This window comes from Desmodus rotundus, chromosome 9 (genome assembly GCF_022682495.2).
Source record: "Desmodus rotundus isolate HL8 chromosome 9, HLdesRot8A.1, whole genome shotgun sequence".
Taxonomy (NCBI): Eukaryota; Metazoa; Chordata; class Mammalia; order Chiroptera; family Phyllostomidae; genus Desmodus; species Desmodus rotundus.
Window position 1 is genome coordinate 112,367,689 of NC_071395.1, and position 25,603 is coordinate 112,393,291.

A 25,603-nucleotide genomic window follows, 5' to 3' on the forward strand; every position below is an offset into this window, starting at 1 on the left:
GAGGACAGTGTGAAGGCGGAAGCACCACTCGCCGGTGGGCCCGGAGGTTCAGCACGACCCCACCAAGGTCCCGGCTGTGCTCTGCACATATTGACAAGTGGACTCTAAAATTCACGCAGAAATGCAAGGGACCCAGAAGAGCCAAACGATTCTGAAAAAGAAGAACAAAGTGGGATTTCAAGGTGCCTGTTTCACAACTTCCTGCAGGGGGACCGTCCTCAGACGGGGTGGCGTTGCCCCAGGGACAGATGGATTGATCGGAGGAACAGAACCGAGTCCAGAAACACGTTCTCGGTCAGCTGGTTTGCACAATAATGTGAGCGTGCCCAACGCCACCGAGCGGTGCACTTCAAATGGTCAAGATGATAACTTTGTATCATGTGCATTTTATTACAATAATAATAATGTTTCCTCGCCATTTCTGTTTCTTCCGGCCCGTCGCTGGTCTGCAGGGGCTACAGGGCAGGCACCCCGGCCCCGAGCCGTGTCCACGAACAGGCAGTGCTTTCAGACACTCTGCTCACGGGCATCACCCACAGGAGGGGCTTTGGTTTATCTTGAGGCTGATGAAGCATTTGTGGAGTAAGTTTGGGGACACCAGCAGAGTGGGCAGGAAGCTGGCCACCTTGCATTCAAAGTGGCTGTCTCCCTGTCCAGTTCTTGGTCCAGCCTCCGTCCCCCATTGCCGACCAGGGCTGGGGTGGGGCAGTGTGTGCTGACATCTTTGCACACCTGGGGCACCGCCAAGGCCACCTTTGAGGAGCCCGGGGAAGGAGTCGGGCCATTCCCCTGGGACAGCCTGCCTGAGCGGCTAGGTCATCCATAACCCACCAGGACCAAAGCTCGCGGCCAAGCGGCATTTGTGCTGTGGCTGAGCCCAAGATGCACACGAGGTCCGGCTGGCTGCGGTGTCCTCAGAGCCCTCGCTCCCACGGCGCCTGCGTAAGAGGCAGCTTGAGCCAGTTACGTGCTCTTCAAGTCCTTGAAAAGATTCCTTGAGCATCAGATGAAAAGGTCGCTGCAAACAATGAAACCTGGGGCAACTGGAATGTCCTCAGAGCCCCAGCCCCTTCTTCGTCACAGGAGCAGTGACGAAGAAGAGGCACTGGGAGATCGCAGCCACACGGCCCACCTGATGTGCAGGAGATGCCCTGCCAGGCAAGCCCCTATCTGCTGCTTCAGGCCCCAGAACCACACCCGTGCTGGCTGCCCATGAGCACATCCCTGAGGCACAAATGCAATTTCTGGTGATGCCTGCACCTGCCCACATGTGCAGCACTCAGCTGCTTCTGGATGGACCTGCCAAAGCCTCTGGGTTTCAGGGGGACAGCAGCCTCGGTGGGGACTGATGCCCTGCACCCCTAACAGCTTCTGCCTGGTCCCAGGCAGGCAGGCAGCCAGGGCCTGGGGGACATCAGGTAGCCACGAAGTGCCAGCCATCTGGCACTCACTGCCGGCCACACAGAGCCGGGCATCGCTGCGTCCTGTTTGGTCCCTGCGGAATTGTCTCGTCCCCACAGGCCCCCTGCGGCTGTGAGGTCAGTAACCCTGCCTTGTCCCAGCAAAGCCGAGAGGACCGGGTGAAACACGAACCAACACGCGAATAGCGGCGGAGCCTCCAACGGCTGCTGCAGGACCCCGGCGTCCTGTGAGCACGCCCACTTCCTGCTCGAGGAAACGGAGCCCCACCCATCCTGGCCGGAGGCCACACTGGGCCACGGCCACCTCACGGCATTGCCCCTTTGCAGCGTGGAGCGTGTCCATCCTCATCATGTGACACGCGTGAGGCATCGTCTCATACGGGGCTTTCAAGTGCTGGCCGGCCGACAAGTGGCCCCTAAAAACATAGGAAGAGAAAAGGCCACGGGAAGACAGGTCACAGCAACACACACACATGTGTTTAAATACCTGAAACACGAATGACCGCATCAGGCACGGATGGGGGGTGTGCCCTCAGCGCTGGGCACATCCCGCACCGGTGTGCAGACCCTGGTTGAGCCCCTCCCCCGGCTGGTGCGGCCCCAGCCTCCATCCGTGCAAGGGGACGAGGGGAGGGGACATGTGCAGGGACCCAGGGGAGCAGGACCAGCCTGGTCAACCTGGCAATCGCCCTTGGCTACTAGAGAGTCAGTCCCTGGAGGGACATCCTGGGCCTTCCAATGCGTCCGTCACCCCCTGTCACTCCTTGTACGTCAGGCTCCAGAGTGTCTGCTGCTCCCCACCCCAGCCACAGCCCGGCCCTCAGCCTTTGCGCATCATCCCCTCCCCTGTCCCCTCTGCTCTTACCTCTGGGCCCCACCGAGCCCTCGGTGAGCGAGGGGTTGGAGGACACGGGACTTCGGGGAGACCCTGTCCCGGCCCGTGTTCCCTGCACCCTGACCCGGGGGACCTCTCTGGGGCTTTGTTAAGCGGGAGGGGAGGGTGGGGTGGGGCTTCGGCCTCCACCTCTGGGTCTCTGACTCCCACGGACAGGGAGCAGCCCCCTTCCCAGGCCTCCCACCCTGAGCCCTTCCCCAGCGTCTGTGCTGCTGGCTGACGGGCACGCCTTCTGCAGGGACGGTGCCCCAGCCGTCTTTGTATCCTCGCCCCACAGGGATGCGGGAGGGTGGCAGGGGAGCCTCACTTCTGCCCTTAACTTCTGTCTGTGCAAGGGAGATGACCGTGGCTGGACTCCACTTCCGAGACCTCATCCGGGGCTCAAATGCCAGCCGTTTCTGAAATGTGTGCTACGCTGACCAGTCCAAGCAAAACTACAGGCACAGCTGCCAGAATGAACGGCACACACACACGCACTCACAGGAAGTGCTGGACCGACCCGCCCGCTGGGCTGGACGCTGCCTGCTTCCCGCAGACCACTGGGCCAAAGTCTGGGCGGGCGGGCTCTCCAAGCACTCGGGGCGCAGTCAGCCCATCCGGCCAGGGTGCTAAACCTGGGCCACGATGCCCCCTTCCCCAACAGTGGGAGCGTAATACGCTTTCCGAGACCTCGAATGAAGTGGTCAGGGCAGAGGCCCCCAAGATTCCGTCATTCCAGCCCCTAAAACCTGTGGTTGGGGAGCTTGGAGGTGTCAGCCGCGGGGACAGGTGGGTGGATGGGCCAAGCAGGACATAAATCGCAGCTCTCCACGCCTGCAGCCCGGCGCTACGCTGCCGAGTGGGGAGCAGCGCCCCACCCAGCGATCGGCTCACGCGAGCGCGCGCAGGGCTAATTGTGGAAGGTGTAAATCACAGGAGGAAGAGAGCAGGCACATTATTCAGGTTTATTACCCACACAAGTCAGGAAAAGATAACCAGGCCAGCCCTGGCTTTTCTGTTGCGTGGGGAGGGTGCTGGGCTGGCACGAGAAGGTTCGGCCGGCGGGAGGAGAGGGCGCAGCATCCTCTGGGCGCTGTTTTTCTTTTCTTTTTTTTTTTGCCTGTGTCGAACAGAATGACGTCGTCAGATTTCTGAGTCAAACGAAGAACAATTTTACTTAAGCGACCTGACTGCACTCATGAGTCTCCCAGCTTCCACGTCACACGCATTTATAACAGCTAAGCAGGTGGCTGCCCTGGGAGGCCGTGGCTTCCCCCCTGACGTGATCACACGGCACCATTCATTGCGGGCTGGAGACTCGGATGGCAGGGATCATTTGTTTTGCTTTCTCCCTGAAGGCGTCTGCAAATATGCTTGGAGGCTAAGGGATGCCGCCCACATCTAATAAATAAAGCGAAATAATTAATAGCACCGGCAGCCTAGAGACCACGCCTAGCTGCTGCAGATTCAGGCTGCCGAGAGCCCACCGCCCTGCTCCGTCCCCGGCTGACCGCATCCTTGAACTACCGCACCGAGAAGACCCCAGCAGAGAGCCTTCCGAACCCAGAAGGAGCGGGCGCTGAGCTGCACCTTCCCCCGGATTTTACAGGAATTCCACACGGATACGAAAGTCTATTTCTGAAGCAAGGTGCTCTCATTAGCTGTGCTTGCTCAGCCCGTTCTCGGGCAAACCTGGGTGGTGTCGTGTGACCAAGACAAAAAATGAGGAGCGGCCCTCGTTCTGGCCAGAGTGGGTCCCAGTCAGAGGCAAGGCCACCGTGAGCCGCCCTGGCAACTCCCTGGCCTGGCAGAGAAAGCCAGAGCCGGCTGGCGCATGGCGGGTCCACACCTGCCCCTAGGGCCCGGCTGAGGTTACGAACACGGGGTCCCCAGGGTCAGCCCCAACCCAGTGCTCCAGCCAGTCACGTGAGCCTTTGGATGGGGAAGCAGCAACCCCAACCCTCGAGAAGGAAGAGGCGGGCGGGCAGGGCGGGGAGGGAACGCCTGGGCGAGAATCTCTCCGTATGCTTCCCAGGGACCGCATGACGCGCTGCCACCTCGGGGCCGTTTGGTGGGAGGCAGCTGGGCCTCTCGAGGACTGGGCAGCCTGTGCACTGACCAGGTGCCACGTTCCCCCGGCATGGTTTTTCTGCAAAAACACCTGGCGTGCACCACCAGCGCTAAGCGGCCACCCTACAGTCTGATGGGCGCCCCCCCATGGGGTTACTGGGAGCAGGAAGGGCCCCTGTCCTCCTCTTCCACATGCCTTTTTGGGAACTTCACAGCCATCGAAAAGCCCACCCTGTCTACAGGACCAGCAGAGAGCGAGGCCAAGCTCGGTAACTAAGCAACAAGGAGCAGGCTCCGTGGGGACGGGCGCGGCCTGGTGGACGGGGCCCAGGTCCACTGCGGTTCCCTGAGAGTTTCTTACGGCCAAACACAGGACACCCGCAGGTCTGCCTGACCCCACTGTGGGAGACGGCCCCTCCCGGCCCCTCCAGCTCCCCTGTGGCCACCACTGGTGGCAGATGCGCAGTTGTCAGGACCCCCAGGGTCCCTGACATGTCCCCTGGCTCTGCAGAAACAGAATTGTCATCACCCAGGCTGGTGGTTTCCCAATTTTCCCGGTGACGTTCCCCTAGGCAATTCAAAAATGGGATGAATGCTAATAATAATTTGACTAAATTTAGGTGTTCCCCTCAGGCATCTGATTAAATTTCATCAACTCCTTCTCAGGCTCCCCGCCCAAATTCGCCTTCAATCTCGGCTTCGCGGCGAGGACTCTGACCACCCAAGGGGCCCACGAACTCCGCTGGACAGGCTGGAACGCCCCTTCCTGGGGGGACAAGAAAACGGGGAGAGGCTTGCGGGGGGGGTGGGCAAGGGGCCGGGTGACCGAGGTCTGTCCAGAGCAAGAGCATGTGGTCACAGAAGCACCTTAGAGATGAGGTGCCACTCGATGCCTTGTCCTAGGGAGGACACTGGGTTGCAGAGAGTGAGGGGACCCCTGAGAAGCACGGCGGAGGAAGGAAGGGAGGGGCTGGTTCTGAGCTCTGGGCGTGGCGGCGCTCCGGGACACAGTCCCACGCTCAGACAGGCTGTCTGGGAACCGCCTCCGGAGCCCCTGCGGCAGCCACTCCAAACACGCCATCTGGGACGTTCAGAGTGCCCTCCCGGGACCGCCCGAACCTGTGCTTGCGCATCTCCCTCGGTCCCTGCAGGCTGGGAGGGGAGCCGGGAGTGGCACGGGACTCACACCCTGGGCTTAGTGAGGATGTCGCGGTAGCAAGATGTCAAGTCACCAACCGGGGGAGGATGGGCTTAGAAAGGCTCTTCTGCCTACCAGCCGGGCTCCGTGTCCCCCTGGGAGCCCGAGGACCCCCAGACCGCCACACGACTGCCCGACCTCGGGGCTGGTGGGAGGGACGGAGACGCCGGAGCGCCAGCAGTGGTGGATCTGGGGGAGGGTGCATCTCCTGCCTCTTGGTGTCCATGGACACAGCTCCAATGGGGGCGGGGCACTGGAGGAGGCTTTGGGGACCCTCCTCTAAGGAATCAGAGACCCCAGGAGGTTAATGGGCCGAGGAGCAGACTTCACAAAAGAAGAGCGAGTCAGCACAGTGCACAGTCGGAGGGGAAATGCAAATGAACGTGGGTCTCTAGCTGGGGTGTCAGAGCCGCTGATTTCCAAATGGGTTGGGGGTGGGGTGCAGACCAGGCACCCCCTCCTGCTCGAGGCGGCGCCAAAGGTAGGGGCTCTGCCATCCCCACCAGCTCACTTCAGTCCGGATGTTCCCCTTGCACACCCAGACGCTCAGCCGAGTGTGAGTTTATACAACTGTCCAGCCCCCGGTCTTTTCCCAGCGTCTGCACAGAAACCCCGTGCACTGCTGTGTCACGGCTGGGTCTGTTCAGGGTCCGTGTCCAGGCCTCTGTCTGGTCCATACGTCCGGTCAGCCACCCCTCGTTCTAAGGGCCGTCTCAGGTACACGAGGGTGTGTATGAACCTCTGTGCGCCCACGCGTTTGTCCATCAGACTCCGTCCCCCGCGAGTTCCTGCATTTGCGCACATCTGTGAGTTTGTCGGCATTCGAGCTGTATCACACCGGCCTTAACTGATGGCCATTCCGCAGACGTACCAGCTTGGGAAGAATTTATGGCTGGGCACGGATGGGAGAGAGCAGGACGGAGCCCACACGCTCCGGCGGCGGGAGTGGAGGCTGGCCCAGCGCCCGCAGAAAACAGGCGGCAGGCCTCCTGCAGCTGAGCTCCCTCGCACCCTGGTGCGCCCCCGCCCTCCCCAGGGGTCTGCACCGAAGGACCGTCAGTCACAGCAGCCCTGCTCACGGACGAAGACCCCGAGAACGAACCCCAGGGCGAAAGACAGGACACAGGCCGCCTGGAGAGTCGTCGCCACACGGGGCGCTGTGTGGCGGTCTAGAGAGGTGGGCCACAGAGCCCTAGACGCCCACAGCTGCGTCACAGAGGGTCGCAGAGGACGATGACACGTTTCTAGTGCTCACAGCCACACACACTAGTGGGTGTGTTGCTGGGAAGCGCACATATGTGGGCAACCTGCAAGCGGAGTCAGGAAGTGACGCGCTCGGCATTCCACAGAGTGATGTCTTCCGGAGACCGGATTCTGAGACGGATTCCGGGGCTGAGCCGGGGTGGGGGGTGGGGGTGGGGGGGTGCGGGGGGGATGCGGGGCGGGGGCCGTGGCCCGGTCACCCCCGTCCGCGGAGCTGAGCCACGCACTGGGCCTCGTGTTACCGTCATGCTGTGTGGCTTATATGTCTGACATGTATTTCTGCATATATCAAAGGTGACAAAATCTGAAATTATGTTTTTAAGAAAATCAGGAAACCAAACGGCACGTCTACAGTCTGTCAAAGAACCGAGGCGTCAGAAACAGAAGAAAGACATGGAACAGCACGCCCGAGGCCGAGGCCGGAGGGAAGGGGCCCCGTGTTTACGAGGGCCGGCTGGGGGCCGGGCCCAGGCAGGAGGAGGTCACCCCCTTCGCCCCTCCTCTTTGCCCTACTTCCCCAAATTTCTGTAGTGGGTAGGTGTTGCTTTTATCCTTGAAAAGGAAAACAGCCCCCCATCATTAAAAACACCAAAGGCAAAACCAACCAAACAAAACGAGGTGAACAAAAAGCTACCTGAGCAAACCCGTTTGGAACGGGAAGCAAAAACAAGGAGGCCGGGCGGCCACACCCGAGCCGGTCCTCAGACGGCAGGAAAACAGAATCCGCCCCTGCGCCCCCTCGCCTTCCTGGGGCCCCCGGCTTCCTCCTGCTCCCCCCCACGACCTGCGCTGGACCACCCCACCCCCGTGGCCCGAGGCTGCTGTGACAAATCACCACGAACCAGGGGCTTAAAAGCACAGAATTTATTCCGTCACGGTTCTGGAGTCCCGGAGTCCAAAACCAAGGTGTCCACCGGCCCGCGCCCCTCTGAAGGTCCAGGGGAGGGCCCTTCCTGCCTCTTCCAGTGCGCGGTGGCTGCCAGCGCCCTTGGCACTCCCGGGCTTGCAGACAGGTCCCTCTGTCAGCCTGAGGTCAGCTTCCTCGTCGGGTGGCCCTCTCCATGCCATCTGTCCTTTTCTGTCCCTTGCAAGGACACTCGCTGCATTTGGGGCCCATCGTCATCCAGGGTGACCGTATCTTCATCCTCAACCTCATCTGCAAAGACCCTTCCCAATAAGATGCCACTCTGAGGTTCTGGGGGGACGTGACTTTGGGGGACACTCTTCAACCCAGTGCAGATATGTATGAAGACAGATCTAACCGATTTTTAAGACGGGGACACAGGGAGTGCGTGGGAGGCAGGGTGGCCACTCCCAGGCCAGTCAGACCACTCAGGGGGCATTGTGCACCTGTCCGGGAGTGCCCGGCCCCCGCTCTCAGAGGGGGACAGCTCCTGGGGATGTGGGCAGTCCGTCTGGTGGGCCGTCACCCCACCAGGGAAGGCCCGCCCCACACCCCGAGGCCAAGGCCGCAGTGCTGAGTCACACGGGAGGGGTTGCTCGGCCGCCAGGACGGCCCTCCCTCAGCAGCTGCTGCCGTAGATCCCCCTTCGCTGGCAGAGGCGCATTCCCGCCCTAAACGGCGCTAATGCTCTTCAGTAGCTAATTAACTTTCCGTGCGAAGCCCTCTCTAATCGCGCAGTCTCCCCCTTCTGCCGGGCCCTCGGGGACACACAGCTGTCCTCGGGCATCGGTCCCGCTCCCCTAACTCAAAGGCACAACTTCCAGCCCCACAACAAACAGCCAGCCAAGGCCGCAGAGGTCAAGCGAGATCAAAAGTGAGCCCCCCCCCCCCCGCCCCGCCTCCACCGAACTTAATTGGCGAAGCTTAATTTAAATGGAAAGCAAAACGGTTATAGAAAAATAACGTTTTCCCACGAAAGTCTTTGCTCCCCAGAGTGGCTGACTTCTGTGAAATGTTCCGACGGGGACCTGAGGCTGTTCTGATGGCACCGGCGTCTGCCATCTGTCAAGCGGAGAGGTAATCAGGAAATGCAAGCGACCGGTGAGTACCTGCGGGAGCCAGCGCAGCGGCCCCACGCACGCGGGCGGTGGGTCCCCATCCCCCCACTGCGGCCATGCCATCACTCCAGCTGCGCCCTGGCCCTGACCTCGCATTTCTCGGACGCGCTGGGCACCAGCTCCATGTCTCAGGTCTACGTCCCCTTTTAAACGCAGGGACATCTCTGATCATCCTCCAAGACGGAGGCCACTCTGGGCCTGAGTGTCCAATTAGCGCTCCGACACAGAGCCCGCCCCCTGCGCTGGGCCTCACCATGGCCGTTACACAGACCCCTTTTTCAGAGGCTCTGCCCCCTGCCTGAAGGGTGTCCGAGTGAAGTCTTCCCTGCAAGGCCCTCATCAGAAAAGACAACTGGGAGGGGACAAAAGCCACCTCAGAAAGCAGAGGCCCAGGGTGGCAACTCAGGAGCTTGAAGGATGAACAGTGAGGGGTGTGTCTGCCGCGTTCCCAGTTGCCCAGCTCCTCACTTCTAGTTCAAGGGTGGAGCCGCCGCAGTGCGTGAATGGGTTTAATCTAGGGCGCCAGGCCCCTGCTGGGTCTCCCACTCACCAGGAAAGGCCAGACAAACCAGACCCTGCAGGAGGCCACACTGAGCCCCGCCCCTGTGTCTTCAGTGGGGACGTCACTGTTAGGTCAACAGGAAGGTCTGGTTGGGGGAGAAGCCTGTAGCCGGACCCAGGTCTGAGGCCCTTCCCTGGGCAGGCTGGGCGGGCTGGGCAGGCTGGGCAGGGGCAGGGCTGGGGCCGTCCAGGCACAGCTTGGGCTGCATTTGTCATGGCTGCTGGAAGGAGCTGGACTTGAGGCTAGCTGTCCCCTGTCATCCTATGGTCCCTGCTGCTGTGTTCCCCGGCGCCCTGCCTGTAGCAGCCTGGAAGCAGAGCCATCTGGGATGTATCTTGTGTCCACAGAGGGCCCCGAACAGGAGGTGGGGCCCAGGCTCCTCCATCATGGGCAACGGAAGGCCAGGACCAGGGCTGGCCGGGGCTGCGGCCAGTGTCATTGCCCAGGCAGACGTGGACCTGCGGCCAGGAGCAGGCACTCGGAGCACGTGTGCGGCCGTGGCCCGACCCCGACCCCCAGGAGGAAGTGCCCCAGCTCAGCTTTGATGGGGGGGGGTGCTTCTTTGAGGATGGCTATTTTTAAACCAGAATAAACAGGCGCCTGGTGACCAGGAATGCTCGCTCTCTCAGAGAACAAGGCTGGCGTGGGGGGAGGGACCCTGGGAAGCAAGGTCGCTCCCAGCTTTGTGGCTGCAGCCGCACCCTCCTGGAGAGCCCTGGGTGCTGCCGGTTCTCGGGCAAAGGGCGTTCTGTGAGAGCCAGGAGGTTTCGAGTGCAGGGAGCAGGCCCCTTCCACAGCGGCCGGCTACAGGCAGGCAGGGCTTGTCCTGTCTGGGGCCCTTAGTCCGTGTCCTTCTCGGAGAGAGTCAGAGGCACACGGGCTTGGGGCCCCCGAGGGTCTTGGATGGCAAACCTGTGCGCGATCAGAGAGGAGGGGCGTCCACCTGCAGGGGTCAGGCAGCCCAGCAGCTCTGCCAGCGACTCGCATAGAACAGAGCCGCAAAGGGAGAGTCAGACACGCGAGGGGAGAGCGGGGGCGCTAACGTGCACGTGGGTTGCATGTGTCGTGTGACACATGCTCATGTGTGTACGGCCCTCCATCCCTGTCCAGGCCCAGGCCCAGGCCCGAGACCCGTTGTGAAAGGACGAGTGTTCCCTGGGGTCCCAGCCCCGGCGCTGGGACTGGGCGGAGGAGACATCTCGTGCACAAACCTCCGTGTTTATTTGCACGTTTGCCCTGACACCCACCCAGGAGGCGCTGGCTCGGCTGCCAGCCCGGCTGCTCGGCGAGTGGGCATCTGTCCAGCCTTTCATGTTCTCTCCAAAGTCACAACCCAAGACAGCGCCACCTCGAGAAGTCACATGGGCCACGCCCCCAGCTTCAGTGAGGGCTGTGGCCGCTTTGCCCAAACTGAAAATGCTTCCTCCTCGTCCAGTGGGGAGAGCTGTGCATTAAGTACACACCCCTCACGCTCAGCTCCATCAGGCATGCTCCCCAGGGGCGTGGTGGGCTGCCCAGACGGGGCTGCCGGCCACGGATCTGCCCAGCGGCCAGAAGTCACACCCACACAGCCCTCCTGCACCCTGCTCAGCCCGCCAGGGTTTCTCCTGGTGACTTTTAATTGTCATGTTCCAGAGAATTCTGTCGGTACCCATCGCCACTCAACAACCAATCACACCACAAAGGGGGGAAAGCCCAAACCATTAACTCTAGGAGCGAGGGGAGTTTTTCTGGAAGGTTCTATGTGTGGGATGTTGGTCCTCCATTATTCAGCCCCAAGCAAACCTCAGCGGCCCCTGCTCGCTTTGTCAGTTAAAGCGAGAATTGAAGCCCCGTTCGGATGAGCACAGTGAGGTGTGTCCTGGCCTGTCCCACTCGGCCGGCCGTGTCTCTCGGGGCCTGGCTGGGCTGGACAGCACCGCCCCCATCTGCACTACCCGCCTCCCAGCCCCAGGCCTTTTCCGGGGACCCAGTGCTCTCAGTCCCACAGAGGAAAAGGCTTTCAATCAATAAGAGAGAAACAGGTTTTCCCAAAGGACATTTTTTTAATTAGAAAAAGAAAATAGCGGTGGGTGGGAGGGTGGATGTTTCCCACTGTCCAGTATGGGACCTGGAACTCTGGGTCCACACTCAGTGTGAACAGTCAGGGAGCGAACCCTGCTCACAGACAGGATTCCAGGCGGCCCCACGGACACCCCAAATGTGGAGGACAGCACAGACCCTCATCAGCGGCCCCGCTTTCCCGATAAAAAACCGCGTCAAGCCCAGGGACAGACTTGGCCCATTTACGAACTGCAGCGCGGCCTCCCGCCGAGTCCCTCCAGGCCCGACTCCTGGGCTCCCGCGCCTTCCGTGGGGGCCCCACCGCATGACCTGGGACCGGCCACCCACGTTCAGGCTTTGTGAGCGGGCTGAGCTGGACAGACGCTGCCTCGGCCCCCAGCCTCATCTGAGTAACGCAGAGGCGCCCACGTGGACGTGTCACCGGGCTGTGCTGGGGCAGTGAGTCTTCACCGGCCCCGAGGGAGCCCTGGGAAGGAAGGACTGCTTGTCTGTGCCGCCCCCACCCTCCCGGGTGCTGGCGAGGCCTTGGCAGGGCTCAGAACTGCTCCACAGGCTTCGCCCGTGTGGGCGGGGCTGCTTGCCTCACCGGGGGACGGGCAAGTCCCCGCAGGCCCTGGATGGCCCTGCTGTGGCAGCGTGGCGGGTGCTGAGTCACCAGGGATTGGGATCCAGCTGGGCCATCCTGGGGGAACAGATCAATGACCCCGGGGGTGGGTCCCAGGTGGCCTGCAGTCTTCTCTGGGTGACCCTGTGACCTCAGGGTCACCGGGCTTTCAGAGCCATTTTCGGGCTGATCTGCGCCCGAGCACCCTCCAAACTCAAAGGTCACGTGTGCGTGAGCTCTTTCTGGGCCCCTGGACTTTGCCTCTGGGTCCCCACTCTCGAGATGGCGGCGTGCCCTCTGGGGTGGGGCTCTGGCCGGACGTCAGCCCCCAAAGGTACCCCAGCCACTGCAGTTTTGCTCCAAGGCAGCAAGGAGAGTGTTTTGGGGCCCTGAGCTCAGTAGTGCAGCGTGGCTGGGGGGCGGGCCCAGCACACGAACGGGAGGGGGACAAGGAAACGGGGCCACTAGTCCAGGTTCTACAAGGCAGGCGCCCTTTGCTGGCCTTGCCACAGGCCGGGAAGGCTCTAGAACCTTCATTAAAACAGAACAAGCAGTGCTTACGCTACAAGAAGACGGGGCCCTCATCAACCTCATCACACAATGTCATCAACAAATGTTTCTGGGGTACAGAGGGGCCCCTCTGTGTCGGCAAGGCAGGTGTACCCGGCCAGCCCCTCCCTGACAGCCCTTCCTGACCCTAGGGCTGGCCAAGGCGCCCTGGTCGATCCCCACCCTCCTGGGGTGGCTAGGGGCTCGGGGGTCGGGCTTGGGGAGCCCAGGCCCTAGGGTGCCCTGCCGTCGGCGACAGGCCCAGCACCCTCACCCGCAGGGGCGCACCCACATGTCCCAACTCCCAGGAGAGAATGGAGAGCCTATTTCTCTAGGCTCTGCAGAAGGCTGGGCTCCCTCCACGTCAGGGTCTCTCAGAAGAATGAGATTTCAGGGCCTGGCTCTGATTCCGATGGGGGAGCAGGGGTCCGTCTGACTTACAGGGAGTCCCTGTGCCCTGGCCAGCAAGAGGACAGACACATCAGCCCCAGCCACCATGGTCAGCCCCGGCCAGGGCACCACAGCCGGCCACACGAGCCTTCCCTCGCAGCTCAGGCAGAGGGCAGAGGGCTGCCTCAGCGACCCGGCGGGGGCCGCATGGGCAAGCTGATCCTCAGGCTGGAACCAAACCCCAGGCGGCTTCTCACAGTCCTGGCTGCCCTGGCGCCTCAACCTCCTCTTCCTCCTCTCTCTCTTTTCTATTGTGGCAAAAACACTGAACACTGCCCATTTTAGCCCTTTTAAAAGCACAGCTCGCTGGCGCCAAGCACATTCACACTGCTGGACAGCGGGCCTGCCGTCCTCTGCAGAACTCTGTCTTCTTCCACCTGAGACTCCGCCCCCACCAAACGCTCGCCCCGCCCCTGGACCTCGTGTGGGTGGGATCACGCAGGACTGGCCCTTCTGCTTCTGGCGGGAGGCACTGAGCACCGTGTCCTGCGGGAGAGCTTCCTTCTCAGGGCCGAGCGGGTGTCCATATTGTTTGTCTACCGTCCACCCACCGACACGCGGTCGCTCCCGCCCTCGGCTGCTGCGGACACGGCGTGCGCCTGTCTTTCTAGTCCCCGCGTTCAGTCCTTCTGGGTGGCCGCTCCTTACCTCTGACACGTCTCCGCTGACCACATATTAGCCATATAATAATAATCATCATCATACTCATCTTTTTTGAAAGTTGGGGGTCCAGCAAAGTGCATTCCAGACAAGGCCATCCGGGAGACTTGGCTGGGCAGTGTGAGGGGTCAGCATGTCCACGCCGTGGCATGGGAAGGCCGGGAACCAGGCTGCCTCCCTGGTCCAGCTGACCCCGGCCGACCCCGCCCCATCCTGGGTCTAACACCAGCGGGGCACCTCTGCTCAGAGGCCAGAGGCCAAGCCTGGAGAGGACCTGGTCTCAGGGAGGCCGTGGCTGGGACGAGGAGGGGGGGGGTGGGCATGCTGGCCGCTCTCCACAGGACCCCTGGAGAGGAGGTGGGGAGTCCGGGGAGACAGTGGTCAGCTAACAACAGAGACGGGACGTAGGGAAGGAGTGGCTGGGGGCCCTGCAGCCCAGGGATCCCGGCTGGGGTCCGAGCCTGCGCCCCCACCCCGCAGTGCACAGCTGGCCGGCCTTGATAGGTGGCCCTTCGATGGGCACTGGCCAGTCTACTGCATCCTATTCAGAAAAGAAACCCGGCTTGGCCGCAGGTAGTGGGAGAGGAGGGAGGGCAGGTGGGCCACCCAGGGCAGGGGGACTTCCTTCTTTGGGTCGCCCTTGGCCCTCAGCAACTGGGGCGGCCCCCGGGGGGTTGGTGGCAGGAGGCCCGGTGGCCAGGGCAAGGCCATGAACACCCCAGGCTGACCTTGGGGAAGCCTGCCATCTGCTGGGCACTCAGGGCTCCCTCCTCACCAAGTGCCGCCTCCAGGAAATGGAGCTCAGAGGGGGGGCTGCAGCCGAATCCTTCGTGGGGGGTGTGCAGACGGAGATGCCCAGATACCGGACTCTGGGCCTGGAGGAGGGGGGCCGTCACTTCCCAGAGAGCGGGGCCCAGGCGGCCCCTGATGCCCTGTGCCCACCCTGGCGGCCCAGCGCCATGCCCCACTATGAAGCGCACACCTCCACACGTCTGCCTGGTGGGCCCGACAAAGACGCCTCTCTGCCGGCTTCCTGCGCTGGGGACACACAGTGCGTCCTTTCACGCCAGGGGTGGGGGGTGGGGGTGCTGCTGGGGCGCGGAGACCTCCCTGGGGCGCCACCGGCTCTGGCCCGGCGCTCCACGGCGTGCGGTTTGGAAACTCAGGGAACTGTCACTCTCAACTCCCGTCAGGAAACTTCTGAGACGTGAGGCCCACGCTCGTCACGTTGGTGTCACCTGAAGGGACAGCCCAGAAGCCTCCATCTGACCATGCAGTCCTGAAAGGGGGGACTGTGACCGCCCCCCCATAGCGCCCTGGCTGCTGGAATGGCGGCCACGCGGAGCACCACAGCGTGAAATGAGCCATCTGTCACCCGACACCCTGCCCGGCAGCCCGCCAGGCTCGGAGAGAGACCGTAGCTACCAAAAATAATCCTCCCGGTGTTTAAATATTTACAGAAGCAGACAGATCCTGATGCCTTCACCGTGCACAGGGCCGCCCTGACCGCCAGCCCCAGGCTCCTACGGGAGGCCACATCTACCTCCCAGGTCCTCGTCCCTGTCCCCGCCCTCCTTCCCCCCCACAGGGCTGGGTCTCCTTCCCAGGACCGGGGAAAGCCACCCTGCCTCCTTCCAGAACATGTCCACTCCCACTTCTTAACCCCTTGTGACCCCAGCCCTGGCAAACACCGCCCTCCTGTAGTCCTTTCTGTCCCCAAAGCCCCTCAGGAAAGGACCACCTTGTCTAGAGGGTCCGCGCCCCCTTTTGGAAGCCAGCAAACACACTGCCATGGGGGGGGCGCCCATCGAAGCCCTCAATGTCTCCTCTCCTGGGGGCTCAGGCTGAGCTGGGTCGGGGACAGCGCCGGGTCGTGGGCCATGGGACTCAGGATCCCGAGCACACTCAGGGGCCAGTCCTCTGGGCAGTGTCGTGGGTGATGTGGCCCCCGGCCCACCTCACAGAGGAGAAAGGGAGGCAAAGAGGGGGATGGCCTGCGGGGGCCACAAGCGAGCAGAGCGGGGAAAAGTGGCCAGGGTCTGCGGCCCAAGGTCCCACACTCAGGGACGCTCTGTGTCACCGCCTGCTGTCAGAAAGGCCGGGGACTCGGGGACTCGTTCTAGGCCACCTGCTGGCCACAGAGTCCAGGCCTGCCCCCAGCGGCTCAGGCGGTCACAGGCCGAAGGCCAAGAATGACCTGTGTGATCGACCCCTGTGGACGATCTTCGTCTGCCCCAGATCGACCAGGGAACCAGGCCCCTGAAGCAAGGAAGCAGCTCTGATGTCGGCGGAGGGACCGCCGGAAGCCCTGTGCCCGTCACGGGTGTGTCGGCAACACAGGCTGAACCGAAGGGAAAACCCAGGTGGAAGCACCCGTTCTCCTTGCTCGGCTGGGACACAGGCTGAGACGAACAGGAGCATAGGGAGTGGCTGCATCAATGACAGAGGCCACCTGCCCCCCCACCCCCACCCCTGCCCCGGCCCAGGGGTGATTTCATCAGGTTTTGGGTTGCGTTGCAGCAGCCAGGCGAGGGTCTCCCAAGGCAGGGCGTTCGCCCTGTCTCACTGCCTGTGACCTCATGCTCGGGGCTCTCGGAAGGACAGTCACATGGGCCTCTGCCAGGGCTGCTGATGCAAGAGTGGGGGCCCCAGAGTGGGGGCTGTCTGCTCCCCGGGGCTCAGTGCCATCGGGGCGGTGCAGCCGGAGAACGTCCCACGGCCCTTGCAACAGTCAGCGAGGGTTGCGTCAGGGCTCCCCAGAGGCACCGTGGTGGTTTGCGAGTGACAACAGCCCCGTCTGCCTGTCCTCAACATCCCTCCCACAGTCTGCGTGCTGGTCCCCAGGGAGCACTCTCTCGGGGAAGCTGGACTTCCTTCTCTCCGCTGTGGAGGGCTGATAGGTGCACCGTTTCCTGCCGGTCCTGGCATCACCGGTGGGGGGCCGGGGGGCCTTTGGAGGGCAGTCAACAACCAACGACTCGATTTCAAGAACACCCGTCAGGCATCTCTGGCATCTTGCTTCTTTGTCACGCTTGGCTGGTGACTTCAGGGGTTCACGCTCAGAGCCAGGGAGGGGTCAGCGCAACAGAACTCTCTCCCGACCTCCTCCTGGCCGCCACCCGCCACCCGCGGAGGACAAAGGAAGAGGGGAGGCCAGGAGAAAAGGGTGAGAGAGAACATTAGAAAAAAGCTGGACACCAGCCTGCATAGACGTGAGCTGGCTGAGCCGGGGGGACCCAGCCGCCTGTGGGCCCAACACCTGACGTATGGGGAGTCTTCCGGGAAAGTGTACACGGAGCCCCAAGACTTAGTTCAAACCCGAATGTAAAGACCCTCTTGTCAACAGCTTTTTAAATGTCGACCACATGGTGAAATGGTGATATTTTAGGGATGCGGGATTATTAAAATTTATTTTGCGTGTCTCCTTTTTTTAACTTTTAAAAATGTGGCTGCCTGACCAGTGTGGCTGAGTGGGTCGGGCGTCGTCCTGCAAAGCAAAAGGTTGATTCCCAGTTTGATTCCCAGTCAGGGCACAGGCCTGGGTGGCGGGCCAGGTTCCTGGTTGGGGGGCCAGGTTCCTGGTTGGGGGCGTGCGAGAGTCAACTGGTCCATGTTTCTCTCCTTCTCTCCCTCCCTTCCCCTCTCTCTAAAAATATATAAGTACAATTTTTTAAACGTGGCTACTAGATCCACACAGATATGCTGAACTGATTGTCGGCAAAGATGCAGAAACTCTTCAAAGGAGGGACAGCATCTCAACCTCAGCTGGCACCGGGCCAGCCGGGCGTCCCTGGCCCAAAGGATGAATCGCTGCCTGGACATCACTCCTCGCGCAGAAATCAACTCCAAGTGCGCCATGGCCTTCCACGTCCAGCGGGAAACTTTCGGGAGAATAACACGGAAGGTCGTCTTTGGGACCCAGGGCTAGGCCAGGAGTCCCTCACCCTCGACACCAAAAGGAAGATCCACACAAGGAAAAATTGAGAAGTTGGACGTCACCAAGATTAAAGGCTTTCCGCCTGGGGAAGACCCTGTGAGGGGCAAGCGGAGAGAGCTGCAGACCAGGAGAAACACTCGCAAGATCACAGACGTGACACAGACCAGCATCCAGAATATGTAAAGAACTCTCAAAAATGCAAGAGTCATGGAGGAAAGCCCATCAGAATGTGGGCGAGAGGCACAGAGAGGCCTCACCAGAGGATGAGCAGGCGACAAATGAAGAGGTGAAAAGACACCCAACATCACTAGCAAAATGCACATAAAACCACCACGAGCTACCACAACGCACGTATCCGAATGGCCAAAAAAAAAAAAAAAAGTAGCCCCACCCAACACGGGAGGAGGCGGAGAAAACGGGCCACTCCGACGCTGCCGGTGAGAATGGAGGACGGCACGACTGCTCGGGAACCCAACACGCAACCGCCATCCGCGTGACCCAGCGACTCCACTTTATCCCGGAGCAGTGAGAGCTATGTTCCCACAGAAACCTGCGCAGGAATGTCCACAAGCCCTGGGCTGGAGGGGCCCTGTGACCCCCCGCGGGCAGCTGGGCGGCCCAACACGCTGGCACGTGCACACCGTGGAATGAAGCTCGTGGCGACTACGCCGAATGGGAAGAGCCGGTCTCAAAGGTTACACAGTGTCCAAGGCCATTTCTAGAAAATTCTTACACAGATGGAGAATGCAGTAGGGGGTGCCGGGGTGAGGGATGGGGACAAGGACTTAGATGTGACTGTAGGGGAGCCACGCTCTGTGCTCTGGGTTCTGTGGGTTTGGACAAGTGTGAACTGACACGGAGCCACCGGTACCATGCCGTATAGTCAGCGCATTCTCTCTCAACCCTCACAACGGCCCCGTTTCACAGGTGAGGAACCGGAGGCTCGGGAGGGTAAACACCTTGCCAAGGTCAGGCCCTCGGGGCCACGGAGCTCGCCAGGCTCCCAGGCCTGCGGGGCCCACAGCCCGACCCCTTCCCCGCCCCAGACAGCGCCGTGAGCCAAGCAGGCACCCTGAGTACTTACACCAAAGGACGGGGCGCTGCAAGACGCAGCCCGGATTCTCTAGCAGCCCCTCCGGGCTCCTGGAGCCAAGGGCCGCCGCCTGCTAATGAGCTCCCGGCGCTGACAGGGGACAGCGAAGGGCCAGCCTGGCTCAGGGCACCACCTGGCTTCCTAGCCTGGTGGGGAGACTCCTGGGCATGTCCAGCCTGCCCGAGGCTGCGGGCCAGGCCACAGGGCTCGGACCAGCTGGTCGCCTTTCCTTTGGACCCCTGACTCCAGCCACCGTCAGGGCCAGGGGCCAGGGTAGGGGAGCAGGTGGTGACTTCCACCGTGACAGGGCGGCGGGGGGGCTGGCAGGGAGTGAGAAACCCTGCTCGGGGACCCTGCCGAGCGCTACAGAAACATGCGTGAGCTGCGTCTGCCGGAAGCACGGAGCAGATTGTGGGGTGTCGCAGACGAGCTGCTGCACAGAAATAAGTCTCGGCTCTCGGCTGCAGACACACAAACAAACCCAAACAACAGACCTTTGGAAGCTGCCAGCTCGCAGGCTGGCAGGCTGCCGCCGGGAGCCCAGGAGGGCGGGGGAGGCTGGCCCCGAAGACTCGGCTGCTCAGAGGCACCTTCCGGAAATTGGGGGGGTGGGAGATGCACCCCCGTCCCTGCTCCAGGCCGTCCCATCCCTTGCCAGTTTCTGGCCACTCCACCGCCTGTCTCTCCAGGACCTGCTGGTGCCTCAGCAGCCTGCTCACACACGGTCACACAGACAGTCACCCCCTCTCCTGGGTGGCAGCCACAGCCCCTGCACCCCGCACTCCGCCTCTGGAGGGTGTATCCACTCCCCACCCGCCACCCTGAGGTGGCCGCACAGGAAAGGAACAGCCACCGAAAGCAACTGGGAGTCTGGCGGTGTCACACCAGCACTGGCCCCTCGGGCTCGGGCTTCTGCCAGGGGCCGCACGGTAACCTGAGCCCTCCCCGCCCCTAGACATCTGCCACCCTGGGGGTGGGGGACGGGGGCACCTGTTTGCTGGTCTTTTCCCTTTTCTTTGGGGCCTGCTCTGTGCCAGGGGGTGACAGCACCGTCACCTGCCTCCCAGGCCTGGTCCTTCCGGGCCCCCACTGTCCGCCATCTGCACAGAAAGCCCCTCCCACGTGTGGCTATTAAAATTTAAGTCTGTTGAAGATGAATAAAATTTAAAATCCTGTTTCTCAGTCACGACAGCCACATTCCCAGAGCTCGATGGCACCTGTGGCCCGGGGGCACCACCCTGGACAGTGCCTCTCACCGCAGGGTGGTGACGGTTAGGTCTCACCGACAGGCAACCTGTGCAGGACAGAATTTTAAAAGGCGCCCGAGGGAGACACACAGGGAAGCTCAGATGCCAGCAGTGGTCCCCGAGAGGGGTCACCGCAGGCTGGCTGGGGCTTCTGCAGCACAGGGTGTGAGGCTGGGACATCCCGGGGCCCATGGGAAGGGCTGAGAGGGGAGACTGAGTAGGCAGGTGGGTGTCTGAGCAGGACCTGAGGCAGGCGGGCTGTGGGCCCCTGCAGCTGCGCCTGGCTCTCGTGGACCCACGCCGGAGCTGGCTGGGCCACTGCCCCAAGGAAGCCACAGAGGCCCCCTGCGCGGGAGGCGCTGTCTCTGTAACCTGCCTGCCACCACCCTTCACCACTGAGGAGAAAGCACAGCCAGAGCTCTGCCAGAGCCACGAGAGGACCCTATGAGAAAGGAAAAGAAGGGTGTGTTTCCCCTGGGAGGGGGGACAAGGAGGACAAGCTCTGGAGACTGAGGGTGGCGGGTCATGAGCATCAGTGTCCTTGGAAGGACCTCACGCAGCCCCAGGGAACTATTTCATTAACGAGTATGCGAGCCAGCTGGGGGGCAGGGTGGGGGAGCCAGAGTGCACTGTGCAGGGATTAACCGGCTTTTTGGGTTAAAAAAATGTGGATTCATGTAATGACCATGTAACATTTTTGAAATTTGAGAAAAGAAAAAAATTACTCAAAATTACGCGATCCTAACCTATTGGCCTATTTTTCTCTCTACCCGGGCCGTCCAATACGGTGGTCCCATGAACTGTTTAAATCCGTCTTCACCAATATTCTGTAAGAGTTAAGATTCAGTGTCTGGGTCACACTAGTTCGAGCTCCCGGCGGCAGGAGGCTGGTGGCCGCACCGGAAGGCCCAGACCTGGACTATCACCGCCGGGCACCAAGCTGTGCTGAACGGAGCCGCCCTGGGTCGCCTGTTTTAATCGAAATGTGTGCGTAATTCGCTACCCGCTCTGCTTTTGATACGGATGAACTTCCGTGCGGCTCCACGGTCTGTAAACACTGCACACTCTTCCCTCGGGCAGCACCGAGGTTCTGAACCTTTGGGGGGTCACAGGCTCTTTGGGAGGTCGGCTGGTGGCCCCTCCTCAGGAAAGTGCACGCCCATGCAGACTAAAGGGAGCGTGAGATTCGGGGGCACGGGACCCCGGTGAAAGCCTGGGTCTAAGAGGTGGATTGTGTATCGTCTCCTCCTCTGCGGTGGACACGGGGGCTTTTCTTTCTCCTTTGTAAGGAACACCGTGGCGAACACCTTCATGCGAGCGTGTTCCATTTCTGCCACTTCTACTTCTTCTCAGGACGAATTCCAGGAGAGGCCTTTGACTCAGTGGGGCGGAGCAGGGCCCGCTGACATGCACGTGGGGGCCCACCCCGGGGGCGGCTCAGAGAACGGGGTCCTGTTCTGTTACTGCCTCGCCCAGCTGGCCTGTGAGGCTGGACCAGGGGCCATTCAGGACAGAAACGAATGACGAGTGGGCCACTGATCTTGCCTGGCGCTCACGCTCACCCCAACCCAGAGCCTTGATGTCTGATCCCAGAGGGTGCGGGACTAGGAGCCGCAGAAGCTAACCCCGCTGGCAGAACTCAGACCCCAGGGGGAGGAGGGGCAGTGACGAGGAGGCGGGTGGCAGCTTCCGTGGTCCACCGGCCGTCCCCAGGAGGCTTGGAGCCCACATCGGGTGGAGGACGTCTGGCCATCACAGTGCCGGGGGCTGGGAAGGAATGTAGCCTCGCCATCTGGAGACCAGGCCCTGCTGCCTATACCCCACAGGTGGCGCAGGGATGGACCATGTCCTCCTTGGACACTCAGCCTGCCTGCCCTGTAACAAAATGTTTGGGGGACTCTTCAATGGGGGGCTGCTCTTCCTCCTCACCCATTCCTAGCCACACGCCCAGCCTCCATGTGTAGTTCTCCGGTGCTGCCACTAGAGGGATCCCATGAGCTAGCCTGCCTACATCCCCTCCTGGGGACCCAATTCCCAGTTAAACTAGGAGACATCGCTCCGGGGAGCAGTTTGGGGCGCACGCACGTCCTCAAGGCCAATGCCACTAAGGGGCGTCTGGTCCAGCCAGATGCCTGCACTGTGGGACCTCGGCCGGGACGCCCTCTCTGCCAGAGGAGCAGGGACTGTGCCTCCCTGGCATTGGCATGCCTCACAGCAGGGTTCTCCACCCTGTCTGCACACTGGGAGCCCCTGGGGAGCTCAGCCACTGCCCTTCCCTGCCCCCCCCCGCAGTCCTGGTTCCACTGGTCTGGGTTCAGTCTGGGCATCAGTGTTTAAAGCTGCCCAGGGTCCCCCGTGAACAGCGGGACCTGGGGATGTCTGTCTCATCGTGCTCTGTGTCACCCGCCCTTGAGTCCGGGATCTCCAGTCCCACCACCCTGTGGGCGCTGCAGGGGACGAGAGGCAGCAGAGAGGAGATGGGACCACTGTGGGCTGTGGGGACCACCCAGTGCCCAGATCTGGCTCACGCTGAAACCTCCGGCGAGAAAATGCAGGTTGCAGGCCCCGCCCCACTCCTCGTGGAATCCACATCTGCGTGTTCTGGATGCTCCCGCCACCTGCCGTTCCCGGCGGGGACCCCGTGTGCTGACCTGGCCAGAAGAGCAGCCACGGGGCTCCTGGGGCCACGCAGGAGGGGGCGCCTCCCTGGCAGCTACAGTGTGTGACCACGCCCACCCTGGACCCGAGCACCGGCTGCGGGCAAGAGGGGCCCCCAGCAGGGCGGAGGGACGCAGCGGTGGCAGCTCAGGAGTCAGCACGTGGCGCAGAATGGGGCTCTGGAACCCAGCTGCTGGCCAGAACCACCTGGAATACTAGCCAGCCAGAAAAATGGAGCCCTGGCTCCCGCTGCGTCGTGGGCGGCCCTAGAGGCGTGATGCCGACTGAAGGAGTCAGACGCAGGGGCTGTGTACTGTGTGACCCCACGTGCAACAGAGCGTCCGGAACACGCAGGCCCGGAGGCAGAAGCGGTTTCGGCATAGGCGGTGTCCAGGGGACGGTGGGGGGAGGCGGGGAGGCGCCCTGAAGGGGCACCGCGTTTCCTGTTGGGGCGACGAGAAAGTTCTGGCACTCGATAGAGGAGAGTGTGTAGCGCTGCGAGTGCGCTAAATGCCGCCGAACTGTAGTTTGAAGTGGTTACGTCACAGGTCTGCGTTACGTGTGTTTCCTGCGCCCGTCAGGAAGTTCTCCGTCTCAGCACCACGGAAACCAGGGCCAGACCACGCTGCCGTGGGGTGTCCTGCGCATGGCAGGGCGCGCAGCCAATAGCACGCCACCCTTGGGGTGACCAAAATGTCTACTGACATTGCCACATGTCCCCTGGGGACAGAACAGCCCCGGTGAGAACCACCGTTGAATGAATTGCCCCTGCACTGGACTGCACAGAAGGCCCCCCGGGGCTCTCGGGGCAGCTGAGGTGGAGAACCACCGGGGACAAGAGGAAGGGAGGCCGGGGGTGGATTCTTGGGGTGCACCCCTAACAAGGATACTGCCACTCCAGCTTATGAACGAGGAAACAGAGGCTCCAAGAAGGTAAGGAGCTTGCCTAGCCTCACTCCCACCAAGTCCCCCAGTTCCCAAATCCAAACCCCTCTTGCGATCGGGCTGCTGAACGGAGCCGAGCAGGCCAGGTGCTGGTTCTGGTTCTGCCACTAAGTCCTTGACTACGGCCGGGCAGCCAGGCCTGCCACCTCTGTGGGGTACAGTGAAGACAAGAGCTCGAGCACCGGTGCCTGGGCCTGGACCCTGGGGGTGCTGGACACCCACAGGTATCGCTGCGCTGGCAGTGTGGCACCACCAGGGGGAGCCCTGGGGCCCACGGGCGGGACCCCCGCAGGGGCTGGTGTGTGGATTGCAGCCCGGGTGCCCGGAGTCCTGGGTCACAGCCAACTGCCCCTTTTATGTGGACGCTCCAGTACTTGGAACAAATGTTATCAGTTCACCTTTGGGCTTTATCGGACCACCATTTATTGAAGGTTTGATATCAGAAAGAGTCCATCTCAAATTCCTTCCCGCTGAAGCCGACAAAGCATTCCACATCCCTACACCCTGCTCCTTGGCTGCTGAGCCTACAGGGGGCCCCAGGGACCTCATGGGCTCCAAGGCTGGTGTGCACCCAGCGGGGCGTGAATCCAGCCCGGCAGTGTTCTGGCTGGGTGATCTCCCTGGGCCTTACTTCCACCTGCTGCCCACAGGGGGCGATGTCAGCACCTGCCTCACAGGGTTTGGGGGGGCCGTGAGCACACACCCAGGGCCCACACCATGCTTGGACCATCCCTACCCTCCCGACGGACCTACGCCAGGGCTTACCATCACTGTCCCCACTGTTTGCCTCAGAACCTCAGGACAGCGAGGACAACAGCCAGGCCACGGGGAGGCTGCAGAGGTCCGAGGCGGCCCTGGCTGAGCTGGGGTAGCACCAGCCTGCTGTTCACGTGCCCACGCACAGCCACCTCTTTGGGGCTCTGAGGACCCTAGGATGCCAAGTGGTGGCCAGGACAGCCACCCCCATGAGGCCCATGGCAGACACAATACCCTCGGGTGGCACGAGTGACAGGACCCCGCTGCCACAGCCCTGGCGTGGGGACAGCTGGCACCTGCAGCAGAGGCAGGACGGGACGCAGGCCATCCTCAGTGCTTAGCGAGCAGAGCCAGTGACACCCGCGACGGTCCCCAAGGTGCCCGGTCAGAGAGCCCAGGACCCAAGCGGGAACTCACCTGCTCTCGCTCTCCAGGAACACAGAGCTGCTGCTCTCGGCCAGGGCGGCGCTGACGGGCGACAGGCAGAAGGGGGAGGAGAAGGCATCAGAGTCCGAATCGAAGGAGCTGTCCCTGCTCACGCCCTCGGCCGACAGCTCCAGGGAGCCCTCCTCCTCGCAGGCCTCGGGCCTCGGCTCCCGCCCCTCCTCGGTGCCATCCTGCGAACCGACCCTGGACAAGGTCCCGGGGTCTCTGTGGGCCGGCTGCTGGCCGTCCATCTCCAGGCCCTGGGCCAGCTTCTCCCCGTCCTCAGGCGAAGAGCTGATGTGCACAGCATCCTGGAGGCTCTGGGCCGCCCCCAGGATGTCCTTGTCTCTGGGGACCAGGGTGGGCCTCAGCTCCATGGGGGAGGTCTGCTGGGGGGCGCCCGAGCTCTGGGTGCGCCGGCCCCGTGGACGGGGTGCTTTGCGCACGGGGGAGCTCTCGGGGGTGATGTAGCGCAGCGCCTCCTCGTCCTGCCTCTGGATCCGAGAGTTGGGGACCCACGCGAGGATGAGGGTGGCCCCCAGCAGCTCATCCTTCTCCATGTACAAGCACAGGTAGCCTGTGGGGGCGAGAATAGCGGTCAGGGAGGGCTGCGAACGCAGGGGGCTTCCGACACCGCCCGGCCCCAAGTGAAGCACGCCGGGAGCCGGGCTCGGGAAGGACCGAAGCGGTGGGCATGTGCTGAGCAGCCACGCTGAGCGGGTCCAGAGCACCAGCCCGAGCCACAGCCTTGGAAAAGTGGGCTTTTCCAAGCACGGGAGCACCGCCCTGTCCACTGCCGGGGGT

General features: G+C 62.2%; 1 protein-coding gene across 5 annotated transcripts in view; it reads right to left on the reverse strand.

The window, feature by feature from the left end:
- Positions 1-25,603, reverse strand: part of TBC1D16 (TBC1 domain family member 16) — a 61,036-nt gene that overhangs the window by 22,811 nt on the left and 12,622 nt on the right. For all 5 annotated transcript variants that reach the window (XM_071219425.1, XM_071219426.1, XM_053912038.1 and 2 more), the window contains one exon: positions 24,791-25,376. In XM_071219425.1, the coding sequence (XP_071075526.1) occupies positions 24,791-25,376 (586 nt within the window). The remainder of the gene's footprint in view (positions 1-24,790; positions 25,377-25,603) is intronic.